We start from the raw sequence: 22471 nt of genomic DNA on the forward strand, positions 1-22471 counted from the left end.
TAGATTTAGAGATGAGCAGAAAAGGCTGCAGCAAGAACACATAGGCAGGGAGATCAGCCACAGACTGGTGTCATCACCAGAGCTTTGGAGAGTTAAGTGAAAGGGTCGAAAGTCAGTCCTAGAAAGTGTTCTAAGACTTCCAGGACACCAGAGTTTATTTATTTGGGTTTGTTTATTTGTTTTTGGTTTGTTCATTGAAGTGTAGTTATGGAAAGGTCTACATAGATTTTGGAGGCAGAGGGATGGGGCTTAAAGGAGGGTGGTTTTCATTTGTGTTGTTTATTTTTGTTTGTCTTTTCATTTCAAGATTTGTTTGTCATTGGGAAGATGAGGCTCATGGGCGGATCCAGAAGTAGCCTGGTATTAGAGGCTGTATTAGAAGTGAATATCCAGGTACCTACGAGCAGAGGAAGTTGGCCATCCTCCAAAAGGAAAGCAGTTTGGATTTTGTGGAGGATGGAAATAAGGAGCAGAGATGAGCAAGGTGTCTAAAGTGACGTGTTTATTGGAATGAAAGAGAATCCAAGATAGATTACTTGAGAGGAGAGTTGAGCTTTGGAAGGTGAGATCTGGTAACCTTTGGAGCTAAGGAAAGTGAGGAATGAGGCAGTGTTATATTGGCTATCTAAGGAGGAGGTCATCCACATACTGAAGCAGGGGAAAAGAAGGAAGACAGCCAGGTCTGTAGTGAGTGTCTGGCTGAAAAGATGGGGGTATCTTTGAATCCCTGTGGAAAGACAGTCCAGGTCAGTTGTCAGGACTGTTGAGTAATGAGGTCTATCCAAGTGAAGGCAAAAAGATGTTGAGAATGCACATCTAGGGATAGTGGGGAAAACATATCTTTAATATCTAGGACTGAGAAGTGAGTGGTATTACTGAGGATATCAGATAGGATAATGCAAGGGTTGGGGACCACAGGGTAGAGTGGGACAACAGGAGTGTTAGTGGAGTAAAGTTCTTTGACTAGGTAAAAGGTTTTATTAGGATTTGTGTTTTGACTGTCAATATGAGAGTATTGTAGGGTGAAGAGGTAGGGTATAGAAACCACTTGGATAAAAGGGACTGAATGATGGGTTTGAAGCCTCTGAAGTTGTTTAGGTTAGAGGTTATGGGGTATGGAGATGTAGGCAGAAGGGTCTTTGAGTATAATAGGGTTTTATGATCAGAAAGGGAAAGAGAGGTGGTTTAGGGGATTTGAGAGTCAGAGTGTACAAATGGAGGCTGCAGAAAGGAAAAGAAGGATGTGTGAGTGTGTTTGGAGCTGTGTTTGGAGTAGAAGGCAAAATTTACATTAATATGGAAAGGATATCTCTTTTTAGTAAGGGAATAGGCCATGAGGAAAAAGGAGTGGGAAAACGAAAAGCCTTTGAAAGAACAAGTTAAGGGTAGAGTGTGGAGGTCTGAGAGACCCCTCTGTACTTATTGCATGAGTGTTTTCCATCTTATATTTCCTGGAAACATATCAGAATGATGAGTTTGTCTTCCATAGAAAATAATTTTCCTAGAAATGGATGCAAATGATATTCAGAAGCCGAGTGGAAGAATGTAGCAAAGATATAGGTTTAGAAAGTTTCAGTCTCTATATAACTGTTTCCTTACACCCCAAAGTTAATCTTCACACTTTTTCATGCTTATAGAAACATCCATGCATTGGCATTTTAAGAGGTTTTTCCTCCATGTTTGTGGGTTTTGTTGTTGTTTTTGTGCTTCATTCATTTTGAAGTTCATGTAGACATTTTTGATATTCAAAGTGACAACAGTCTTGAAAGTATTTTAGTGAACTATTCTGAAAAGCTGGCTGTATGTTTTTTTAAAAATAATTAAATTATATTTTTATTTTACATCCTGATCTTAGCTTCCATGCTCTTCTCTTCTTCCAGTCCCTTCCTCTTACCTCCCCTCCCCAAACCTATCCCTCCTCCCCTTCTCCTCAGAAAAGGGGAAGCCTCCCATGGATATTAACCAACTTGGCATATCAAGTTGCAGTAAGACTAGGTGCATCTTGCATCTATTCTGTTGAGGCTAGACTAGGCAGCCCTGTTAGGGGCATGGGATCCAAATGCAGGCAATGTAATCAGAGACAGACCCTGTTCCCATTTTAGGAGACCCACAAGAAGACTCAGACTGCATAACTGTTATATATGTGCAGAGGGCCTAGGTCCATCCCATGCATACTCTCTGATTGGCAGTTTAGTGTCTATAAGCTGCTATGGGCTCAGGTTAGTTGATTCTTCAGGTGTTCTTATGGTATCTTGATCTCCTCTGGGGCCCTCAATCCATCCTCTTTCTCTTCAATAGGATTCCCCAAGCTCCACTTAATATTTGGCTGTAGGTCTCCACACCAGTTTCCATCAGTTGCTGGGTGAAGTCTCTTTGATGACAGTTATGTGAGGCTCCTGTCTGCAAACACAGCAGAATATTATTAATTGTATCAGGAGTAGGCTCCCTCTCATGGCATGGGTCTTAAGCTGAGACACTGTATCACCCTCCCTTAACTTTTGTTCCATCTTTTGCCCCTGTACATCTTACAGGTAGGACAAATTATGGATCTAAGATTTCTTGGCTGGGTTGGTGTCCCAATCTTTTCATTGGAAGTCTTGCTTGGTTACAGGAGATGGCCAGTTCAGGCTCCATATCTCCTGTTGCAATGAGTCTTAGTCACCATCATAGATTTAGAAATTGAAGAAGATATCAGAACACAGAAGGATCTCCCATGCTCACGGATCAGTAGGATTAACATAGAAAAATGGCTATCCTGCCAAAATCAATCTAAAGATTCAACTCAGTTCCCATTAAAATTCTAACACAATTCTTTACAAACTTTGAAAGAACAATACTCAACTTTATATGGAAAAACAAAAAACCCAGAATAGCTATAGCAATTCTGTATGATAAAAGAACTTCTCAAGGTATCATCATCCCTGATAATAAAAACCACATGACACTGGCATATAAACAGACAGGTTAACCAATGGAATTGAATCTAAGAACCAGAAGTAAATCCACACACCTATATACACTTGAGTCTTGACAAAGCCAAAACTATACAATAGGAATAAAAGCTTCTTTGACAAATTTTGCTGGTCTTACTGGATGTGTACATGTAGAAGAATGCAAATAGAACCATATCTTTCACCCTGTAAAAAATTCAAGTCCAAGTGGGTTAAAGACCTTAAAAAAAAAGAGAGAATTCTCAACAAAGGAATCTCTAATGTTTGAGAAGCATTTAGAGAAATGTTCAACATCCTTAGTCATCAGAGAAATGCAAATCAAAACAATAACAGGTACATGTTCTCTTTGTTGGTTATTTTTGTTTAATTTTTTTTCTTTGACAGTTTCATTTCTGTGTGTTTCAGTGTTTCTTATTCCCTGTCACGCAGTCTCATCTCCTCCCAGACCCAGAGCTCCCTCCTGACGAGCCATCCTCCTTCCTTTCATGCCTTTTTCTGTGGTAGATGTGACCTACTGAGTATAAGCAGGGCTGCCTGCATGAGCAGGGCTAGGAGGTGATTTCTTGGAACATGGGCAGCTTATCAGTGCCTGTGCCCCTGAAGAAAGCAGACATCTCTTAGGCCTCATCAGAGAAGCTTCGCTTTACAGTTGATGTGAGCAGTTAAGGCAGACTCAAAAATATCAAAGTAGAGGATACAGGACTACAGAGAATTCAGGGCATTGTATCACACATGCATGTGTGGAGGCACATACATACACACACACACACATATATGCACACACACACGTGCACATACATGCATACACATAAACACACATGCACATGCACACCTACACACATGCACACACTGGTCAGGAAGCGTCACACAAAAGAGAATGGAAAGACTAAAACTCACGGTCTTCTGAACATGACAGGTTGGTGTGCTCATGAACTCACTCAACTGACTTGTTACTTCCTTTCTGCAAATTTTTAACTCACCATGTTGGAGTGACATGAGGAAGTGACAGGAGGATCAGGAAGGTTTGGTGGAGTTGGGCTTTTTAGATAGTTTTCACTAGTCAAAGACAATAGTTCTAAGGCAACAGACACAAAACCAACCTTGTATTTGTATTCCAATTAAATGAATTTTATTTAGAAATAACAGCAGCAAAATACAGAGATGTCACAGTTGAAGGAAAGCAAGACAGCACCATGAGGCACAGCTCTAAAGGTTTGACCTGACTCTACAGGTGCTGAATGTATTCCCACATTTGAGGTGAGAAGACCTGCATTCTTAGTCATTTCTTTTCAAAATACAATATTTCATATTAATTATTTAAGAGTTTTGAACATGAATACAATGGCTTTTGATCACATTAACATTTCTACTCCTCCTTGTAACCTTTTCAGGATCCATTTTCATCTCCTTCTATAAATTAATTTCTTAACCTCCCATCCCACGTTTTAGCCTGAAATGATATAGAAGTCACCAGAGGCAGCTTTCCAGAGTCTGAAGTATGAGCACACAATTTACAGGAAAGGGCTCTCTCAAGATGGTTATGAGGTTCACAGGTCTATTTTCATCATAAAGGAGGCAGAAAAGAATGGCTGTGTTCAAGAATGTGCTCAACAGCAGGGGGTGGCACAGCACATGGGGCGGGGGCAGGTGGAGATGACACAGGTGGGGCGGTAGCAAGTGGTTTGGCAGCAGACCTGACCACAAACTGGTCTCAGACAGCAGCAAGGGCGGCAGCAGGGACGGCAACAAGGTCGGCAGCAGGGGCGGCAGCAGCTGGAACCACAGCAGCTGGAGCTACCGCAAGAGGGTTGGCAGCAACTGGAAATGCAGCAGCTAGGGCGGCAGCAGCTGGGGCGGCAGCAGGTGGGCTGACAGCAAACAGACTGGCAGCACTGGGGCCTGCAGCAGCTGGACACACAGCAGGTGGGGCGGCAGCAGGTGGGGCGGCAGCAGGTGGGCTGACAGCAAACAGACTGGCAGCACTGGGGCCTGCAGCAGCTGGAAACACAGCAGCTGGGGCGGCAGCAGCTGGGCTGGCAGCAGCCTTGGCCACAGCCCTCCTCAGAGCAGACAGAGCCACAACAGGAGTTGACCATGGTGTCAGAGGTGGAGGTTCTCAGTGGGTTTACAAGTGAGTGAGTTTTATATTTTGGAGTCTCCTTGCTGTAGGTCCCCTTTTATACTCTGCTAAGTTGTTTCTGTAATTATGAAAATACTATTTCCTTGTTTTTGTTTATATGATACAAAAGCAACTTAATAGGTTGTAGTTTTCTAGTAAAATCTACCATATGTAGGAAATAATGACTTCACTTTTCTGATGTTTCCTGGTATTCCCTATGAATCACCTCTTGCATTTTTTCCTAAACTGCATTATTCCTTGACCTCAGTCTCTTCTTGTCATGTGACATGGGAGAGTCATTGTCTGTGCAGCAGTTCTCACCCAGACATGTATTCAGAGGAGCTTCAGATGGAGTTGGAATCTGCAGTGGATAAATTCTAGCTGCAGTCAGGTGCACTGCTAGAATGAAACAGGAAGTGAAGTCACCCTTTCTAAAAGTGAGAATTCGGGATGCTTATGACCCATGCATACATTGTAGGTGCCCACTGAACTCACGAAATTCCTAAGGCCTTCCAAGATAGGTCTGTCTCCGCACCCCAGTGCACTGTGAAATGATTAAGTGTGACTCATGAATCAGTATTTTAATGCCCCACAGATCTCTGGGACTGAGATCTTGTTTTAGACTTGTCTTCCAGGCTGAGCTAGAGTAATATACCTAACAGTTTTAAATACATTCTTTTGGAACATTAAGACATCTCATTATCATTTATTAATATTTTACAGAAATATCTTCATGTGTTCTAAAAGTTTTCATAATCTAGTTTGTGTTTTATTTTTAGAGACATTACGGTGAATACAAGACCTTTTTTCAATCTTACACATGCTTACACAGAAATTACATTAATCAGTTTTACATCAGACCCTGGGATTCTAGAGAAATACTGCTTTCATCTGTGGTATAGTGATTTGAATAGGAATGGCCTACATAGACTCATGTGTGTCAATGCTTGGCCCATAGGGAGTGGCAATATCAGGAGGAGTGGCCTTGTTAAAGTAGGTATGGCCTTGCTAGAGGAAATGTGTCATTGAGGGTGGGCTTTGAGGTCTCCTATTCTCAAGCTACACTCATGGTGCATGGTCTCCTTCTCTTGCCTGTGGATCTGACCTAGGTCCTCTGCATACAAGTTATTGTTATGTAACTGGGTGTTCTTGTAGGACTCCCAACAGTGGGAGTGGGTGTGTCTGAGACTCTTTTGCCTGCTCTTGACACCCTTTTCCTCTGGGTTGCTTTGTCCAGCCTTGATATAAGGATTTCTAACTAGTCTTATTGTAATTCATTATGCCATGTGGCTTTCTCTTTTCTGAAGAGAAACGAAGGAGAGGATCTGGAGGAATGGGAGGTGGGGATGGTGATGGGGCACTGGGAGGAGAGAGAAAGCAGAAACTGTGGTCTGGATGTAATATATGAGAGAAGAAGAAAACAAAATGATTGGTGTTCAAAACAAAGCTTCACATAATGATATGATCTCTTTTAGTGCTATAAGAACTCATGTTTAAAAAATTACGTAAGGGAGCCAAAAGATTGATTAGCTGACCACAACAGGTGGCTTTTCCTACATCAGTTAAAATAATTGAGAGTCTCCCATAGAAAAGCCCAAAGGCTAACCTGTTCTAGGTAGTCCCTCATAGAGACTGTCTTCCTAAGTGATTCTAGATTGTATAAAATTGACAATTAAAGCCAATTATTACAGATACCCTTAAAAAACAGTAACTTCTTCTATGTAATCGGGTATATCTTCAGATTTGATTTTCAATCCACTAATTATTCTCCATGTACCAATGCCACAGCAATTAGTGTATGGAATTAATTTGCTTGTAATGGTTCCTAAGTTCAGTCTACTGTTATGGCAATATACTAGTGAAATATATATATATATATATATATATATGTTTATGTAATAAATATATAAATATATATATGAATGATAAAATAATAAGCACAGTAAAGTCCTTGCCTGAGAATGTGACTGACCCCTGGCCAGACTCTACTGACACAGCAGTTTCTCTAGGCTTATGATTCTTGTAAAGTATTACACATTAGTTCTAGTGAGGTAGCTGAAAACTACTTTGTTTATTCAGGAAGAATTGTCTGTTAATCTCAGGAACTGTCTTCCTTACATTCTGGCCACTCCAACAGAAAAGGATTTGGGGAGGATTAAAAATCCCTTTCTAGCTATTGATTAGAGCATCTTTTGTTGCTACCCTGTAATTCTTTATAAATTACTGTTTATTATCTAGATGGACTTGAACAACCTCAGACGTACATATTTAGAACTACAAGTTAAACAAAATGAGAGCCAGGGGGTAGTTAACATTTTATTAATTTATAAAACATAGCTACTATACTTTTAGGCAAAGCTAATGTGGCCAGTAGCAACAATAAATGGACTCAGCAGGTGGTATTTATATAGTTATCCACCTACATACATGTGACAAGAGTAATCAAATAAAGAGGCCATCAATTTGAGAAAGGGTGGAAGGGCAGGAAAGGATTTGGAGGGAAGGATGTGGACTGAAGGGGAAGAAGGAAAGGGAAGGGGAAATGATGCAATAACATTTTAACTAAAGTTAAAATGTTTAAAATGAAATAAAATTGAAACAATATTGAAAAATGAAATAAAATTAAGTTTCATTTTTGCTTGCAAATATAATATCAACATTCTTCCAAACAAAAGTATGGTCAGGCCAATTACAGCAATATCATAGTCTCTAGTACCAACTTCTGTCTTAGTTAGGGTTTCCATTGCTGTGAAGAGGCACCATGACCAAGACAACTCTTATAAAGGCCAACATTTAATTGGAATGGCTAACAGATTCAGAGGTTCAGTCTGTTTTCATCAAGGTGGGAGCATGGCAGCTTCCGGGCAGGCATGACACAGGAGGAATTGAGAGTTCTCCATCTTGATCTGACTAGAGCCAAGAGAAAACTGACCTTCCACATTGGATGAAGTTTCAAAACCCATTCCCACAATGACACACTTCTTCCAACAAGGTCACACATCCTAAAAGTATCACTCCCTATGGGTCAAGCATATTCAAGCCACCACAGTAGTATTTCTGTAAACAACAAACAAACAAAAACAAACAAAACTCGCAGAGAGCCTATATTACATGCTAGCCCCTGTAATACACATATTATATGGATTAGATCTTTAAATCTTTGAAAGTTATAAAGCATCATCCATATTTTATAGAGTCTGAGACCTGAAGATGTCAATAGCTCCCTCTATGGCACACTGTGAATATCTCAAGCTGTCCTGATTCTAGTCCAGGTGAGAAGAACAGAGAACCATTGCTCCTAAGTATGTTCTATATTGGTGGTGAGGAAAGTCGTTTTAGTATGAAGTGAAAAACAAATGAACACATGTGTGTGTGCTTGGGCATGTGCTCATACACACACACACACACACACACACACACACACACACATTTAATGTATCACAAGATTTTAGTAAGGTGGGAAAAAGCTCTTAACTGAAAATTTGCGGAAACGGTGCTTTATGAGATCATCATAATTAGCTGGCACTCAATGCAGACATGACCTATCTAAAAATAGATAGTGCTCAGCTTGAGTTAAAACATTTCGACTTTTGTATTTACTCTTACTATTTCCCAGAGGAGTCAAATTCAGTTCTGAATATTAGTCTATCAAAGAGGACTTAGCAGCCAAGAATCCATTTTTCCAGTCATTGGGTAGGTATAATGCATTTTATGTGGCTTGAGAAAACATCCATGGTGTCACAAATATCTCAAGCAGAAATCAACATCATATATATATATATATATATATGTATATATATATATATACATATATATATATATATATATAATTTTTATTAGATATTTTCTTTATTTACATTCCAAATGTTATCCCCTTTCCATCCCCTTTCCTGGTCTCCCCTCCAAAACCTCCCTATCCCATCCCCCCTCCCCCTGCTCACCAAGCCACCTACTCCCACTTCCCTGTCCTGGCATTCCCCTACACTGGGGCATCGAGCCTTCTCGGGACCAGAGGAGACTTCTTGATGGGGGTAGATGCCGTAGGTTGGGCGGCTGTAAGTGGTATAGCAAGCAGAAGACTCAGTCATACGCTGGGCGTAGCGGTAGCTGAGCCAGAGCAACTGGATCCACCACAGCTGGGTTGACAGTAGCTGGACTTGTAGCCTCCTCTCCTGGCCGTAGCTCCCCTGCTACAGCTCTGTACAGAGCAAACAGAGCCACAGCAGGAGCTGACCACAGTGTCAGAGGTTGGGACTAGCAGGGTTTCCAAGAGAATGAGGTTCTAGGGTTTAGAAGTCTCCTGTACCACAGGCGGCTTCTCACACACCGTGTGAATATGCTTTCCTTATTTTTGTCTGCTGCTTAGATGAGTAATTATCAGTTTGAGTAATGGTGTTTACCCACTTAATGGCTTATCTTATTACAGACAAAATTTTCTTCTCAAATCGTAATAAGTTCAGTTGGTCTGGTCCCCTTCTGACTCACATTTGATTCTGACGTGAGTTGTTTTAAACTCCCTCTCAGAGAGCTGTATCTTTACCATAATGATGGCTCTGAGGACATATTCCTTATTATGTAATTTTCTTCACTAACCAATGGGAATGATGCTAATTGCTGTGGCATTTTGTAGGGCAAGAGTAAAAGGTCTCTTCAGGTCACCTGGTTAGCATATGGATAGATGCTAATTAGTAGTTACCATACTGATGTATGCATATGCAATGTTAATGACACCTGTGTCACTGAAATGGATTTGGCCAGATGTTGCAGATTTTGTATCATCTTCCATATCCTTAAACTCTGGCATGCAATTTATCTGTATAGTGTTATGCAAATGTCCTATTTCTCTTTCTCTCAAATATTGTTATTTGATGTTTTGTTTTTATTTAATATTTTCATGCAATATAATTTAAGCACATTCTCCTCCCCTCAAGTCTTCCCTGATTATTTTCTATTTCCCTAAACATCCAACTTCATTCACTCTTTCTCTACCTCTGCTCTGGCAAGTGCAAAGAACCCAAAAAAGATGCCTTGTCCACATGCTAGTGTGAGGCCCAGTGCAACTTGCTCTCTGTTCTCTCAGTAATTGTCCCCAGTGGATGGAAGTGCTGTCAGTAGGAGGTAGGTGCTGTATATGCATCTCTCTCCACACACTTTGGAGGACTAAGGCAGTGACTCTGGGCTACAAAGCAAAAACCCAGCCACCTTGTCACCAGGAAGGTCAATCACAATCCAGCCCCTTCTGGACATTGGAAAAGTGAGTTCTTTGTTTGTTTGTTTGTTGGGTTTTTGTTTTTGTTTTTTTCAAGACAGGGTTTCTCTGTGTAGCCCTGGCTGTCCTGGAACTCACTCTGTAGACCAGGCTGGCCTCGAACTCAGAAATCCGCCTGACTCTGCCTCCCAAGTGCTGGGATTAAAGGCGTACACTACCACTGCCCGAAAGAAAAGTGATTTTATTAAAGTGATTTGGGCCTAGTGGTTTCTAGGATTCTGTCTTGCTTCCATAACTCTCTTCCAGATTGTGTTAGAGAGGATTTACTTACTAGACTTTTCTTTTGGGAAAAATTCCTACATCCGGTTATGCTTTTAGTGAGTCCCACTTAACTCATGTACTTTAAGGTGGCACACTTAACTCACGTACCTTAAGGTGGCACCCCTTTAAACCTCTTGGAGAGTGTTACTGGCATGAACATTGCTCTCTAGGGCTCAGGTCCAGTAAAGGGGAAAAATGGACAACTAAAGATTAGTCGATAAAAATAATGGTGTAAAACCTGCAAGAGGAAAGAGAAAAATGATAGAAGATTTGCAGTTATGTGGGAAGCAATCCAAAGGCGAAAGCATCCAGGGTGACCAACCATGTTGAGTGAAAAATACGTAGAAGGACAACACTGAGACTAGGAAGACAGAGCCTGGGAGGAGGTAGTTCACTTGTGAAATAGTCCAGGATGGGAAGAAAGCCAGTGTAGAACTCATGGGAACGGGACAGCCTGTCTGGGGCTGGCTTCCATTCCCACCTGGGAACACAGGACTAAGACTTGTTCTGTAAGTGGATGCAGACAGGAGCACAGGCTCACTTCCTTCTGCTTGCTCTGGGGCCGAGGCTTCAACTCTCTTACCCAGAGCTTCTCCCTGTGCCAGAGAAAGCCCTTGGAGAGAAACCCATGTGACTGCTCCAAGGAAACACCTTCCTGTATTTCAGCAGGAGCACAGAGGACATAGGGCACAAATTAATTAATCTCTGGGTTGTTCATTATTTTGAGAGGAGCTAAAAAAATTTGAGAGCTGAGTGCAATTAAAGGAGAAATAAGGAGACATGATGCATTTACTTTCAGATGTCTAAAATTCAGGTTTATTTGATATATAAAAACACTTATATAAATATGACATAAACATCATAGGGGGTAACATGATAGACTATTAAAAAACCCACAAATTTGCTTTTATTTGAGAAAGAGAGAGAGAGACCTGGTTGGGGAAGAAACTGAGTGCATTTGGAGGCCTAAATCAAGTTCAAACAGATACTTTGATTGGCCTCTAGAGATTCAGAGGTCTACATTAGAAGTGGTGGATGATGAAGAACAGGAGACTGGATGATGGTGCTCAGCAGCAAGAACCACTAGAGCATGCTGGGCGGCAGCAGGTGGTCCTGCAGCAGGTGGTCTGGCAACAGATGGGGCGGCAGCAGCTGGAGATGCAGCACTGGGGTCTGCAGCAGCTGGATACACAGCAGCTGGGGCGGCAGCAGCTAGAAATGCAACAGCTAGGTCTGCAGCAGCTGGGGCGGCAGCAGGAAGGCCTGCAGCAGCTGGAAATGCAGCAGCTGGGGCGGCAACAGGAAGGCCTGCAGCAGCTGGAAATGCAGCAGCTGGGGCGACAGCAGGAAGGCCTGCAGCAGCTGGAAATGCAGCAGCTGGGGCGACAGCAGCTGGCTACACAGCAGCTAGGGCGGCAGCAAGAAGGCCTGCAGCAGCTAGAAATGCAGCAGCTAGGGCGACAGCAGCTAGGGCGGCAGCAGGTGGGCTGGCAGCACACAGACTGGCAGCACTGGGGTCTGCAGCAGCTGGACACACAGCAGCTGGGCCTGCAGCAGCTGGACACACAGCAGCTGGGGCGGCAGCAGGTGGTCCTACAGCAGGTGGTCTGGCAGCAGCTAGGCTGGCAGCAGCCTTGGCCACAGCCCTCCTCAGAGCAGACAGAGCCACAACAGGAGCTGACCATGGTGTTAGAGGTGGAGTTTCTTGGTAGGTTTACAAGAAGGAGAGTTGGAAGGTTTGGAAGTGGGAGTCTCACTGCCCACATCCCCTTTTATACCCTGCTGAGGGGCTGCTGTCCCCACATGCAGCATTCTTTCCTTGTTATTGTTTATGTTAATAAATAGGTGATTATCACATTAGGCAAGCTTCTTTTCCTGATTACACTTTCTAGGTGAATGGAAAATGTGATTTCTTTCCTATTGTATTGGGGCTCATTGTCAGTTCTTGCTGATGCATCTTCTAATTAGTTTTTTTTTCTTTTTAATTTCTCCCAAGAAACCTGTCACCTGACATTCTGTGTCCCAGCGCCACATGTCTCAGTGTCATTTTTGTAGCCACATTCTTGTTTACTTATATAATTTCTCCTGGCGACCCCAGAAGATAAAAATGCTTTAGGCTGATGGCTCATGCATAATAGGTCAGATGAGCATGGAAAGTCTGATTGTGAAAGACCACTGGCTCAGGAACAGGAATGCATTAGGATGAGTCTCTGTCCTCATTGGCTCTTGTTAGTGTGGATGCTGTTACAGACCTTAGCTCTCTAGGGATGATGGCAGTGATAAAATTGTAGAGAATCATAGTCCAGATGACATCATTTAACTGGAAGAATGAATGTGGGTATAATGACTTATGAAGAACAAGTTAGGAATGGCAACCGAGACAGAGTGGTATGTAACTCATGGTTATCAATAGAAACATTAGGTAATTATGTTGACCTGAAAACATATATACAAATAACATTATACAGACTGAACAGATCATAGCTATGTATATATGTATGTATATGTGTACTCATACACACATACAACATACATGTAACAACAATAATGAAAAAGAGGCCATGAACTTGAAAAGGAGAAGGGGTTGGTATAGGAGAGGGTCGGAGGGAAGAAAGAGAATAGGGGATTCTGTACTAATACTATAATCTCAAAAAAGTAGGGGAAATAATTTAAAAACAGAAAACAGGATCATAATAGTAAATGGACAAGGGATGAAATGAGTTGTTGCAATAGAATGTGTTTCTTTCCTTCCTCTTGAATCCAGGCCTGGCATAGTACCTATGTCTGTATCACATCAATTATAAAATGGTCCAGTTGTCCAAGTTAAAAGACTTCAGCTAGTGTACACAATAATAATTTCTTCACTTTTTTATTATGTACACCTCCAGGGAAATAACACATGTGCATTTGGATGTTAGAGAGTAGATCGGAGATGACACAGACAACTTGGTATGAGTATGCCAACATGGTCCCCATTAGAATCTGTCAGTGACAGTCAGAAAACAAATGTGTCTTCTCCATGTTACACTCATGGTCTGTCCACAGTGTCAATAGGTGTTTCTGAAAGTCATTCGTGTGAAACATTCAGTTCATATATATGAAATCTAGCAACTTCTTTCCTTGAGCCATGGAGTAAAAACTATACAATACAAAAGTCACATAAGACCCTTGAAACCACCTAACCCTCATCATGATACTCTAAGCAAGGTAGAAAGTAAATAATCAGGTAGCAAAGCTACTTTCAAAGGTATGGAAATATAGGGACTGTTAATCTGTCCTATGTCTCTGTATGTCAAAATCCATGTAATATAGCTGAAGATAGGCAACAATGGATGACCATGTGGCCTAGCAAGAGCAGTTGGTGGGATGGTGCAGTATGGATTAGAACAAATTCTTGGTGTCTAGACTGAGAAGTAGAAAGTGGACAGGCAGTTCAACTTCCTAAAATACCCAAGCAAGGAAAGGTAGGGGTATATCCACTGCAGATATATACATTTACTGACTCATCTCAGTGTTGTTAAATCTTCTCTCCATCACAACACAATTCAGGTGATATGAACCTCTGGACACCTACAGAACGTTGTCTCATGGTATTAACAACCTCATTTTAGTCAGGTCTAATGAACAAGAAGCTGGATGGATATTCAAGACATCTCAGTAAGACATTTGTGCTTCAGCATATGTAGGGAAATCAAAGATTTGGGGGCATTCTCTGTTAAATATATTCTATACAAGCAAGAGACTAATGTGGAACCTCTAGATAAGTACAACCTCTTGAGAACTCTAACAGACCGATTGTTTCTCAATGAGTTCACATTCTGCCTGTGAAAGAGCCTGACCCTCAAACTTGCAGTGTCTTAGTTTGCTTAGACCAAAGTCTTGGAACTGGCACAGAATCCTAAGTAGCTATACCTAAGAGAGCAATGGGTGTGGGGCACTGAAAACATGGGTACAGACACAGATCCACTGTTCTATTGTATTCCATGCTGTATCATCATGAAACAAATAAAAACTTAGCATGATACCACCACCACAGAATCTGAATATAGGAAATGACTGCATCAAAGGATGAGCTAAATTACCTGGACACACTCTCAGTGATCATTTGGGAAGATGCGTTTTTCTTGATGTAAATTCAGGCTCTGGATATATTGAAGTTGCTTTTCCATAGGTGAGAGGACTCTAAGAGAGAGATATCCATACTCACTTGGATTGGAAGCCACCATTGCTGCCATCCTTCTAAACTTCAAAGGTCAGTGGACAATCCTGGAAGTTGAGAGTTGGAACAGCACTGTGTGGTAGAAGTGGGAGGAACACATTAAGCATTAAATGACACATTGTGGCACTCTTGGAATTCTTAGGTATACATATGCTATCTGTATATAGATAATTCGGTAAGAACAAAGAAATCAAGAATTTGGAAGTTTCCAGATTTGAGCTTCCCTTCCTGTAATAAAATAATCAGAAAAAATACCCTGACAGAAGAGAGCATTTATTCTGAGATATTCAACCATAGTGATGCAGTCAAGACAGGAGAAGATTGAAGAAACTGGTCAAGTCTATAGTGTGCAAGCAGACAGCAATGAATGTTAGTATCCAACTTATTTCCTACCATCCAGGATCCCATGCAATCTATGACCAGAGGAAACAGAATTTCCTCAAAACTAAAATAAAACTATCAGATCAAGCTACACTGCTTCAGATATTATGTCCAAAGGAGTAAAAAAAAGTAGAATATAAGAGGGGCTTCTATACATTCATGTACTCTGTGGGATTACTCACTATGCAATAATGGAGACAAACTAAATGGATCCCATGTATGCATGGATATACATGTTGAAACCTTTATACAGTGAAGAATTATTTACGTATTAAGAAAACAGCAATACTATTTACCATACTAGTTCTAAGAAAAATGGCTCAAGGTGGGAAATTGTTTCATTAATCAAAATCAGCCAAAGTCAGACATGCAAATATCAAAGTTTTGTCAGATATGTGTCACATACACACATTGCCATATACTCTCTCTCTCTCTCTCTCTCTCTCTCTCTCTCTCTCTCTCTCTCTCACACACACACACACACACACACACACACACACACACACACACACACATGCACCCCATACACAGAAAAAGAAAGAGTTAAGAAATGAGAAGGAAAATATATGAAAGTAGAGAAGAGAAACTCAACAAGTAGAAGGGAGACAGGTGTAGGTAATATGTAGGATAACTGCAAAATGTTGCCTACACATGTATGGATGTGTGATCCATCACTTATGGATCACATATGTGATGCTAATTTCTACTGTTCATAATATGAACAGACAGTACCAACATTATTGAAAGTTACATCACCAAGATATTGATGCCAACAAAAATAACCAAAATTTTGCAGAAAGTGGAACAAAAATACAAGGTCATGTGCTACAAACTTACCATTCAGGGGACAGCAAATTCAAGATGAATAGCTATCACATGGCAATCCCCTTATAATCTGGGAAATATGTTCAATGGCAGCAATATTAAAATTAAGGCTGTGAGTGTCTAGGAAATGTATGGCCACAGGAGTAGCTGTGATACTGAAGGTTGCAGTAACTATGTCCATGCAGGAATAATTAGAGAACATGTGAGGACTAGAGAGTTATTAAGGTCAGGAAGGGAAGCCAGCAGAGAGTGCTATAATGAGGTGAACTGCTCTGGAGGTATCAGGATTACAAACAACTCATGTCCTCTGGGGTATTGGGAGGTTACTTTTGCCTTCAAGGACAAAGGAGCAAGAAAATGTATGTATTGACCCTCTCACTGTGTGGGGTCTCTGCCCTGGAGAGCTCATCTCTTCTAGTTAAGCTTCACCCCTAGTCAAAGAGAATCCTTAGGGAGTGAGTTTCATGTCTGCAGACCATGAAAGCACTTTACTGTATTAGGAAGATGTAGAAGATACAAAGCTGGTGTTTCAGAAGTCAACTGCTAGAGTCTGCTCACTGTGTGAAGAGGAAGTAAAAACACTGAACAACAATTTGAGCAGAAGACATGATGGCATCTTACTTATATATTTGAAAATTCAGATTGACTTGTGAATGGCAAATATTTTAGTGTTGAAAACATGGCAAGGAGCAAATTGTTCCATGAGCATGCAGGGAGGTTACAAAATTCCCAGGGAAGATTGACACTCATGTACACTTCAGAGAGAGTAAGCAGGAGGAATGTAGGCAGCATAATTGATGCCCCAATTAATGTCAGTTATCTCAAAAGCTTTAGAGGGGGCCTCAAAGTATTCCTCTCACAGGTGATCTATGTCAGGAATGTTGGTTGATGAAGAGCAGAAGACCTTGGGTGAGATACTCAGCAGCAGGAACCACTAGAACTAGAGCATTCTGTGGGCAGCATTGTCAAAGCATGAGTCACTGCAGGAGTTGACCTTGGTTTTACAGGTTGGAGGTTCTAGATTGGCTTTGAAGACGATGGCTTGGAATGTTTGGGAATCTCCCTGACCACACCTCCTTTATACCCTGCTAAGGGGCTACTGTCCTCACATACAGCATTCTTTCTCTGTTATTGCTTGTGTTGACAAGTTGTAAAATTAGGCAATTTTCTTTTCCAGATTAAATATTCTAGGTAGGTAGAAGAAAATGAATGTCCCATTAAGGTTCATGGTGAATGGTGGCTGAACAATGTCCCAATGGCTATCTGTGTAAATTTACTCCCAGAATGCTCAGCAGGCATGCAGTATTATATTAACAAAACAAAACAAAAAAAATCTCAGTATTTTTTTTTCTTTTTTGCTGCTCTAGCATACTTTCAGGTAATCACCAACTGAACTTACAGACTACTGAATACATGGGTGATTGCTCCTGTTTCCTGAAACTCTAGGTTCATTAGATAGGGTACTCTGATATGGACTCACAAGGGACTTGTACGCATAGGTGAATATGCCTTAACACTGATGTACACATGAATGAAAAGTCCATGGGATACTGAAACATCAAAACCTACCTCAAATAACAATATTCCATGAACAAGGACGAACATCAAAATCATTTCCCAACATCCAAATTTATTTAAGGAACCATATCTGTAATGGTATTCTTCATATGTACCCTGAGTAGATATTTTTCTTGGAACTCTCATGCTAGGCATTGGATGATCAGAGGGACAGTGTTTAAAATATGTGAAAAAATGAAAAAAAAAATCCCTTTCATTGGTGGCTGATATACATTGTTGAAAGGTTTCTATTTTCATTGTGATTAATATTTCTGACACCAGTATTTTTCATTGAACATGTAAGGTGTAAAGTGTAAAGAAGTAGTGGAAACACTGTTGTACATACACCTCAAGATAGAAAAATTGCCAGCGATCTTTTACCACATGGACAGGCAGAAAGTTCAGAGGTGCCAACTAAATGTGGGGCCCTCTAAACAATAAAAACAATAATGTGAATGACCATAAAATGAAATGAAGATCATTGCATCATGGATTTTTGCATTCTTGGGAGTATATACAGGATTGAGGTTTGGAAAACCAGTACCAATATCATAGTGTAAACTGAAGAGTACCAGGGGTAGGGCTGGTGATTTGGGTCAGTGCTCATAGTCACCCATGGAGGCCCCTCTGATAGTGGCAGGTGATTTACAGTGACAGCACTGGTAGTGTTAATGGGAGAAAACTTAATTATCTGGGACCTGTATACTGTGTGACTGGCAAGAAATCTGAACTCTTTAAACTCTTTGGGGGATGGAGAAAAAGATGAGAAGAGAGAAAAATCCACACAGCCACACATTCATGTAGTGGATAAAGCAAGGCAGGCTCATACAAGCTAGTTCCCACAAGCAAGGTCTAATAAATATACATGCAGGCATATATACATACAAACCCACACAATACCCAGGAGCCAGTTATGACAGACTAAAAGCAGAAAGGTCCTTTCCTTGCCCAATCCTGAGATGAAACCCCTGGGGCTGTGCCTCTCTATGATATGCCCAGAACTGCCATGTAAAACAAAGGGCAGACTTAAAGAAGTTCACTTACCCACAGCAGTTCCTCCTGCATGAAGCCTGCAAAAGAGAATTGCTATTAAACTCTAAGGGAAAAGACTTTAGAAAGGGTTGTGGAGAGATAAATAAGGACTTGAGAGCAAGAGATTCTTCACAGGAGAGAAAAATGACAAACAGGACATCTCCGGATTCAGCAGTGCTTCAAGCTACTCACAAGGTTGAGGAAAGTTCGTGGGGATAGGATTGCACTCAAGTAGAGGGAAGAAGAGTGGGTGGATGCTCCTCCTCTCTCAGCTTTAGTGTCAATTCCTACTAGTGGCAACTAACTTCCTCACGTTTTCCTCTATGATGCAGGAATGGCATGGAGGAGTCACCCACTATAACAAGCAGAAGAATACAGAAATAATACCTAGAGACTTAAGGATGATTCTATTCATGAGATGAGGCCTCATTACCAAGCACTTAAGAGAAGATTGTGTTTATTTGACTGATACTTTTGGGGGGTTAGATGGCTTGTACCTCATGGCAGTGGTGAGAGATGAAGGCAACGGAGCATAACTCTAGTGCCAGAGCTAAGGCCTTAATTCTGGAGACTACACAATGAGGCAGAGAGCTACCTGAGAAAGTCCTGCGACTCTCAAACCCTAAAGCCTGCCCAACGTGTACACCTCTCCAAAGATGTTCTGACTACTAATGTTTCCCAGGTGATTCCACCATTGAAGATCAAGTTACTCATATATAGCTATTGGTTTATTCAAATATGTTTGTACTCTCAAATGCACAGAAGTAACATTGTGAAAAAGCCTGCTGCAGTTTTTTCATAGTGCAGAAATGATGAAACTATTTATCAAAATTAAAACCAAGTATTTACATAAAGGAGAAATGAAAATTCACGATGCTTGTAGTTGGGTGTAGGTATCAAAGTCACATTTATTTATAGAGGGGGAAATCCCCAGTTTTCAAAGCTATGGCACAAGTTCCAAAATTTTATACTTGCCAGATAAGAGTTTCCCAAGTGCAGAGAAAGGTTGGGAAATATGTATGTTTCAGAGAAAGGAAGCAAGGTGTGGTGCATAATTTTTTTTTTTTTTTTGAGCAAAGCATTAGCTACATGAGCAGACACTGTGGAAGGGTGAGTAGAACAAGGGACCTTCATGAGGTCTGTTTGGTGATGTAGCAGACAAGATTGGGTGAACATGCTCCAGAGCAAGGCCTAAGAGAGCAGATTTGGCAGGAACAGGTGTGTGAATGGCAGGTATTGTTGCAGCAGGTGGTCTAGCAGCAGGCAGAGTGGCAGCAGTTGGACCCACAGCAGCAGGGCTGGCAGCAGCAGGGGCAGCAGGTGGTCCGACAGCAGGTGGTCTGGCAGCAGCATGGCTGGCAGCAGCATGGGCCACAACAACACTGCATGGTGTCAGAGGCTGGAGGGTGAGTCTGGATTGTAAGGAGGTGGAGAGGATGCTTTGGAAGTCTCCCTGCCCAGGTGTGCTTTTATACCCTGCTGAGGGTCCTCTGTCCTCATGTGCAGCATTCCTTCCTCCTGATGGATTGTGAGTAAATAAATGATCGAAAGAGGCCGGATTCTCCCTGAGTCAGTAGTCAAGATGAACACAAATCATGGGTTGCTACTCATGATGCATGAGGAATCAATTTACATGGTGGCTGAAGCCTATGGCAAGTGATTTGGCTTGTCTTTGCTTCCATGGGAAGTGACACCTGATGTTCTCAGTACTCACACCCTGTGTTTCCACTTTGGTTTCTGGCATAACTTGCCTCTCTTCATGAGTGTGAGACCTTATTATTGTGATGGCTCACACATAAAGGGTCATGTTGGTACAGAGAGTATGGAGTATGAAAGTCCATTGGTGTGAGACATAGAGCCTTTAGGAACGTATGTCCGGAATGGCTGTGGGTAAGGCTAATGCTGTGCTATGTGGTTTTACTGGGATTATGGTTACGAGAAGAGTATATTGAAACAAAATCCAAACATCAGACCTGTAAATTACTGGAATGCAATCCAGTCAATGTCCAAGGAACATAACAAGCTAGACTCATAGACTACCCTAGTTAATCTCCTTATATATGTGTAGGAAACCAATCTATTCTTAGACACTTTTATCAGTTAGTTGACTGAAGGTTGGTAAATGAAATTACCAACTAACTCCTTCTTATCCATGGTCAACCTTTGGAGGAAATGCATCTAGATTGTTTCCTTTATGCAGAATTATAAATTCGACGATTATTCCTGGGTTGTGCCACACATCTTCTATTTCCTGTGCAAGACCTGTACTTCATTGGGACTTTAACTTGAGATGACTAAGGATCATTGTCCTGCTTGCCAAATGTCCCAAAGCACATGGTTTACTTCAGTTCTCTTAAACAAGATGCTGTAGTATTGTCTCTAAATTGCAGTTACTTAAAGAGAGCAGGCAATTGTGTTAGAGAATTTCAGGATTGCTCTAAATGTGTTTTCTCAAAGATTGTAGCTTGCAGAACTAGGACATTCCCTGTGGACTGCCGTTCCTGCCATCAGTGAACCAACACTGGATCTCCAAAGACTTCTCTGTCCCAAGACGTGTGCTTTTCTACTATATGCCATTATGTCTTTGGAATCATCTATATGCTTGGCTCTAATATTTGCTCATAAGCCTAAGTGGACAGACCGTCTAGAGTATTGCATCTCAATTTTGGAGCTCAGTACAAATAAGATGCAAGCATGCAAAATTTGGCCATGCTATGTGGTGGAGAGTGTCAAATCCTGCATTCCTATCCATGGTGATTCAACAATGTGTTGTCATTTAGTCTTGAGCCTTTGTGAAGGAGGAGTAAGAGGGTTATGCTTTAGTGATGGATGGTGGGCTGAACCCATTCAAGATGATGCTGGTCTTCCTAAGGCCTAAAGCATGCTCTCAGAACCAAAGTCTGGTTCTTAAGTGTGCCCTAAGTCTCACTCAATCTCCTTAGAGCCTCCCATCAGAAATCTATTGGCATTCCAATTAATACATCTGACATTAGTATTCATATCAAAAACTGTAAGGTAGGAAACCAATTTTCTGGACCACCCTTCTGCATACAAAACAAGGCAAAGATGACCACTGATCTTTCTTCACCTGAGAGTTGTCAACAAAACATAGAGCTCTCTGATACTGACAAATAAAGTTGAATCGCAACAATAATGAAAGGGGGACCATGAATACATGGACTTTTGTGTCTGTGGGAATACAAAAAGGACCTAGATTAGAAAGACCAATTCAAACTCAAACAGCACAGAATTAACTGAGAAGAAACCAGTTTGGAGTAAGCTATTTGGCCCACTGCTGAGAGTAACCTATGTGTTCCCCACTGATAGTAGCAAGTGATTTACATGGACAGCACTTGTACTGTTGACATGAACAACCTTAAATATTTGAGGTTGGTGTTCTCTGTGACTGTCAATAAGCTCTTGAACTTCTTAAAATCTTTGTTAGATGCAGGGAGAAAAGAAGGAGAGAAAAATCATACACTTACAACTCGAACTTACTGGATGAAGCAATGTACTCTCAAGCTTCAAGCTCTTCACTTACAAGCATGCACACATACAAACATACATACACACATACATTCACATGTACATATATACAAATGTATGTACATACATACATACATACATACATACATACATGTATGGGGCCTGAGTCTCTCTGCAGCTGATGCCCGAGGCACTCTTTCACTGATGCCTGGGGCTGCGTGACACGTTAGTTAAAAGAAGCCAATGTGTAGTTCTGAAATATTTTATTATAGGAAAGAGAAAACAGCAGGCTGGTCATGACCATGGAGAAAGAAACAGAAAGAGAGAGAAGGAGAGAGAGGGAGAAAGAGAGAGAAAGAGAGAGAAAGAGA

The 22471-nt window shown here is 41.3% G+C and overlaps 3 protein-coding genes across 6 annotated transcripts in view; all 3 read right to left on the bottom strand.

The window, feature by feature from the left end:
* The window catches only part of LOC116077698 (keratin-associated protein 2-1), a 47965-nt gene extending 33128 nt beyond the window's left edge, over positions 1–14837 (bottom strand). Inside the window, exon 1 of the mRNA XM_031352420.1 lies at positions 14808–14837. The gene's annotated coding sequence lies outside the window, so the exon portion shown is untranslated. The remainder of the gene's footprint in view (positions 1–14807) is intronic.
* LOC116077695 (keratin-associated protein 4-12-like) lies at positions 4559–5047 on the bottom strand. The gene has a single exon (XM_031352415.1). It carries the CDS (start codon positions 5045–5047, stop codon positions 4559–4561), a length of 489 nt encoding a protein of 162 aa, XP_031208275.1.
* Positions 11642–12285, bottom strand: LOC116077688 (keratin-associated protein 4-3-like). 4 transcript variants are annotated; one of them, XM_031352401.1, is made up of 2 exons: positions 12164–12285; positions 11642–12118 (listed from the first exon to the last, which is right to left on the bottom strand). In XM_031352401.1, the coding sequence occupies exons 1-2, from the start codon at positions 12283–12285 to the stop codon at positions 11668–11670; spliced, it is 573 nt and encodes a 190-aa protein (XP_031208261.1). In that variant the 3' UTR covers positions 11642–11667. The 4 variants fall into 4 exon arrangements, with proteins under 4 accessions (XP_031208261.1, XP_031208263.1, XP_031208262.1 ...); XM_031352403.1 differs by having other exon boundaries at positions 11642–11833; positions 12029–12285; XM_031352402.1 differs by having other exon boundaries at positions 11642–11863; positions 11954–12285.
* Positions 14838–22471: the final 7634 nt, after the last annotated feature.

This window comes from Mastomys coucha, unplaced genomic scaffold (assembly GCF_008632895.1).
Source record: "Mastomys coucha isolate ucsf_1 unplaced genomic scaffold, UCSF_Mcou_1 pScaffold5, whole genome shotgun sequence".
NCBI classification, from domain to species: Eukaryota; Metazoa; Chordata; class Mammalia; order Rodentia; family Muridae; genus Mastomys; species Mastomys coucha.

Bases quoted from the DNA above. Each gene is read 5' to 3' on its own strand.
- LOC116077695 (XM_031352415.1), bottom strand. From the start codon at position 5,047: ATGGTCAACTCCTGTTGTGGCTCTGTCTGCTCTGAGGAGGGCTGTGGC.
- LOC116077688 (XM_031352399.1), bottom strand. From the start codon at position 12,285: ATGGTCAGCTCCTGTTGTGGCTCTGTCTGCTCTGAGGAGGGCTGTGGC.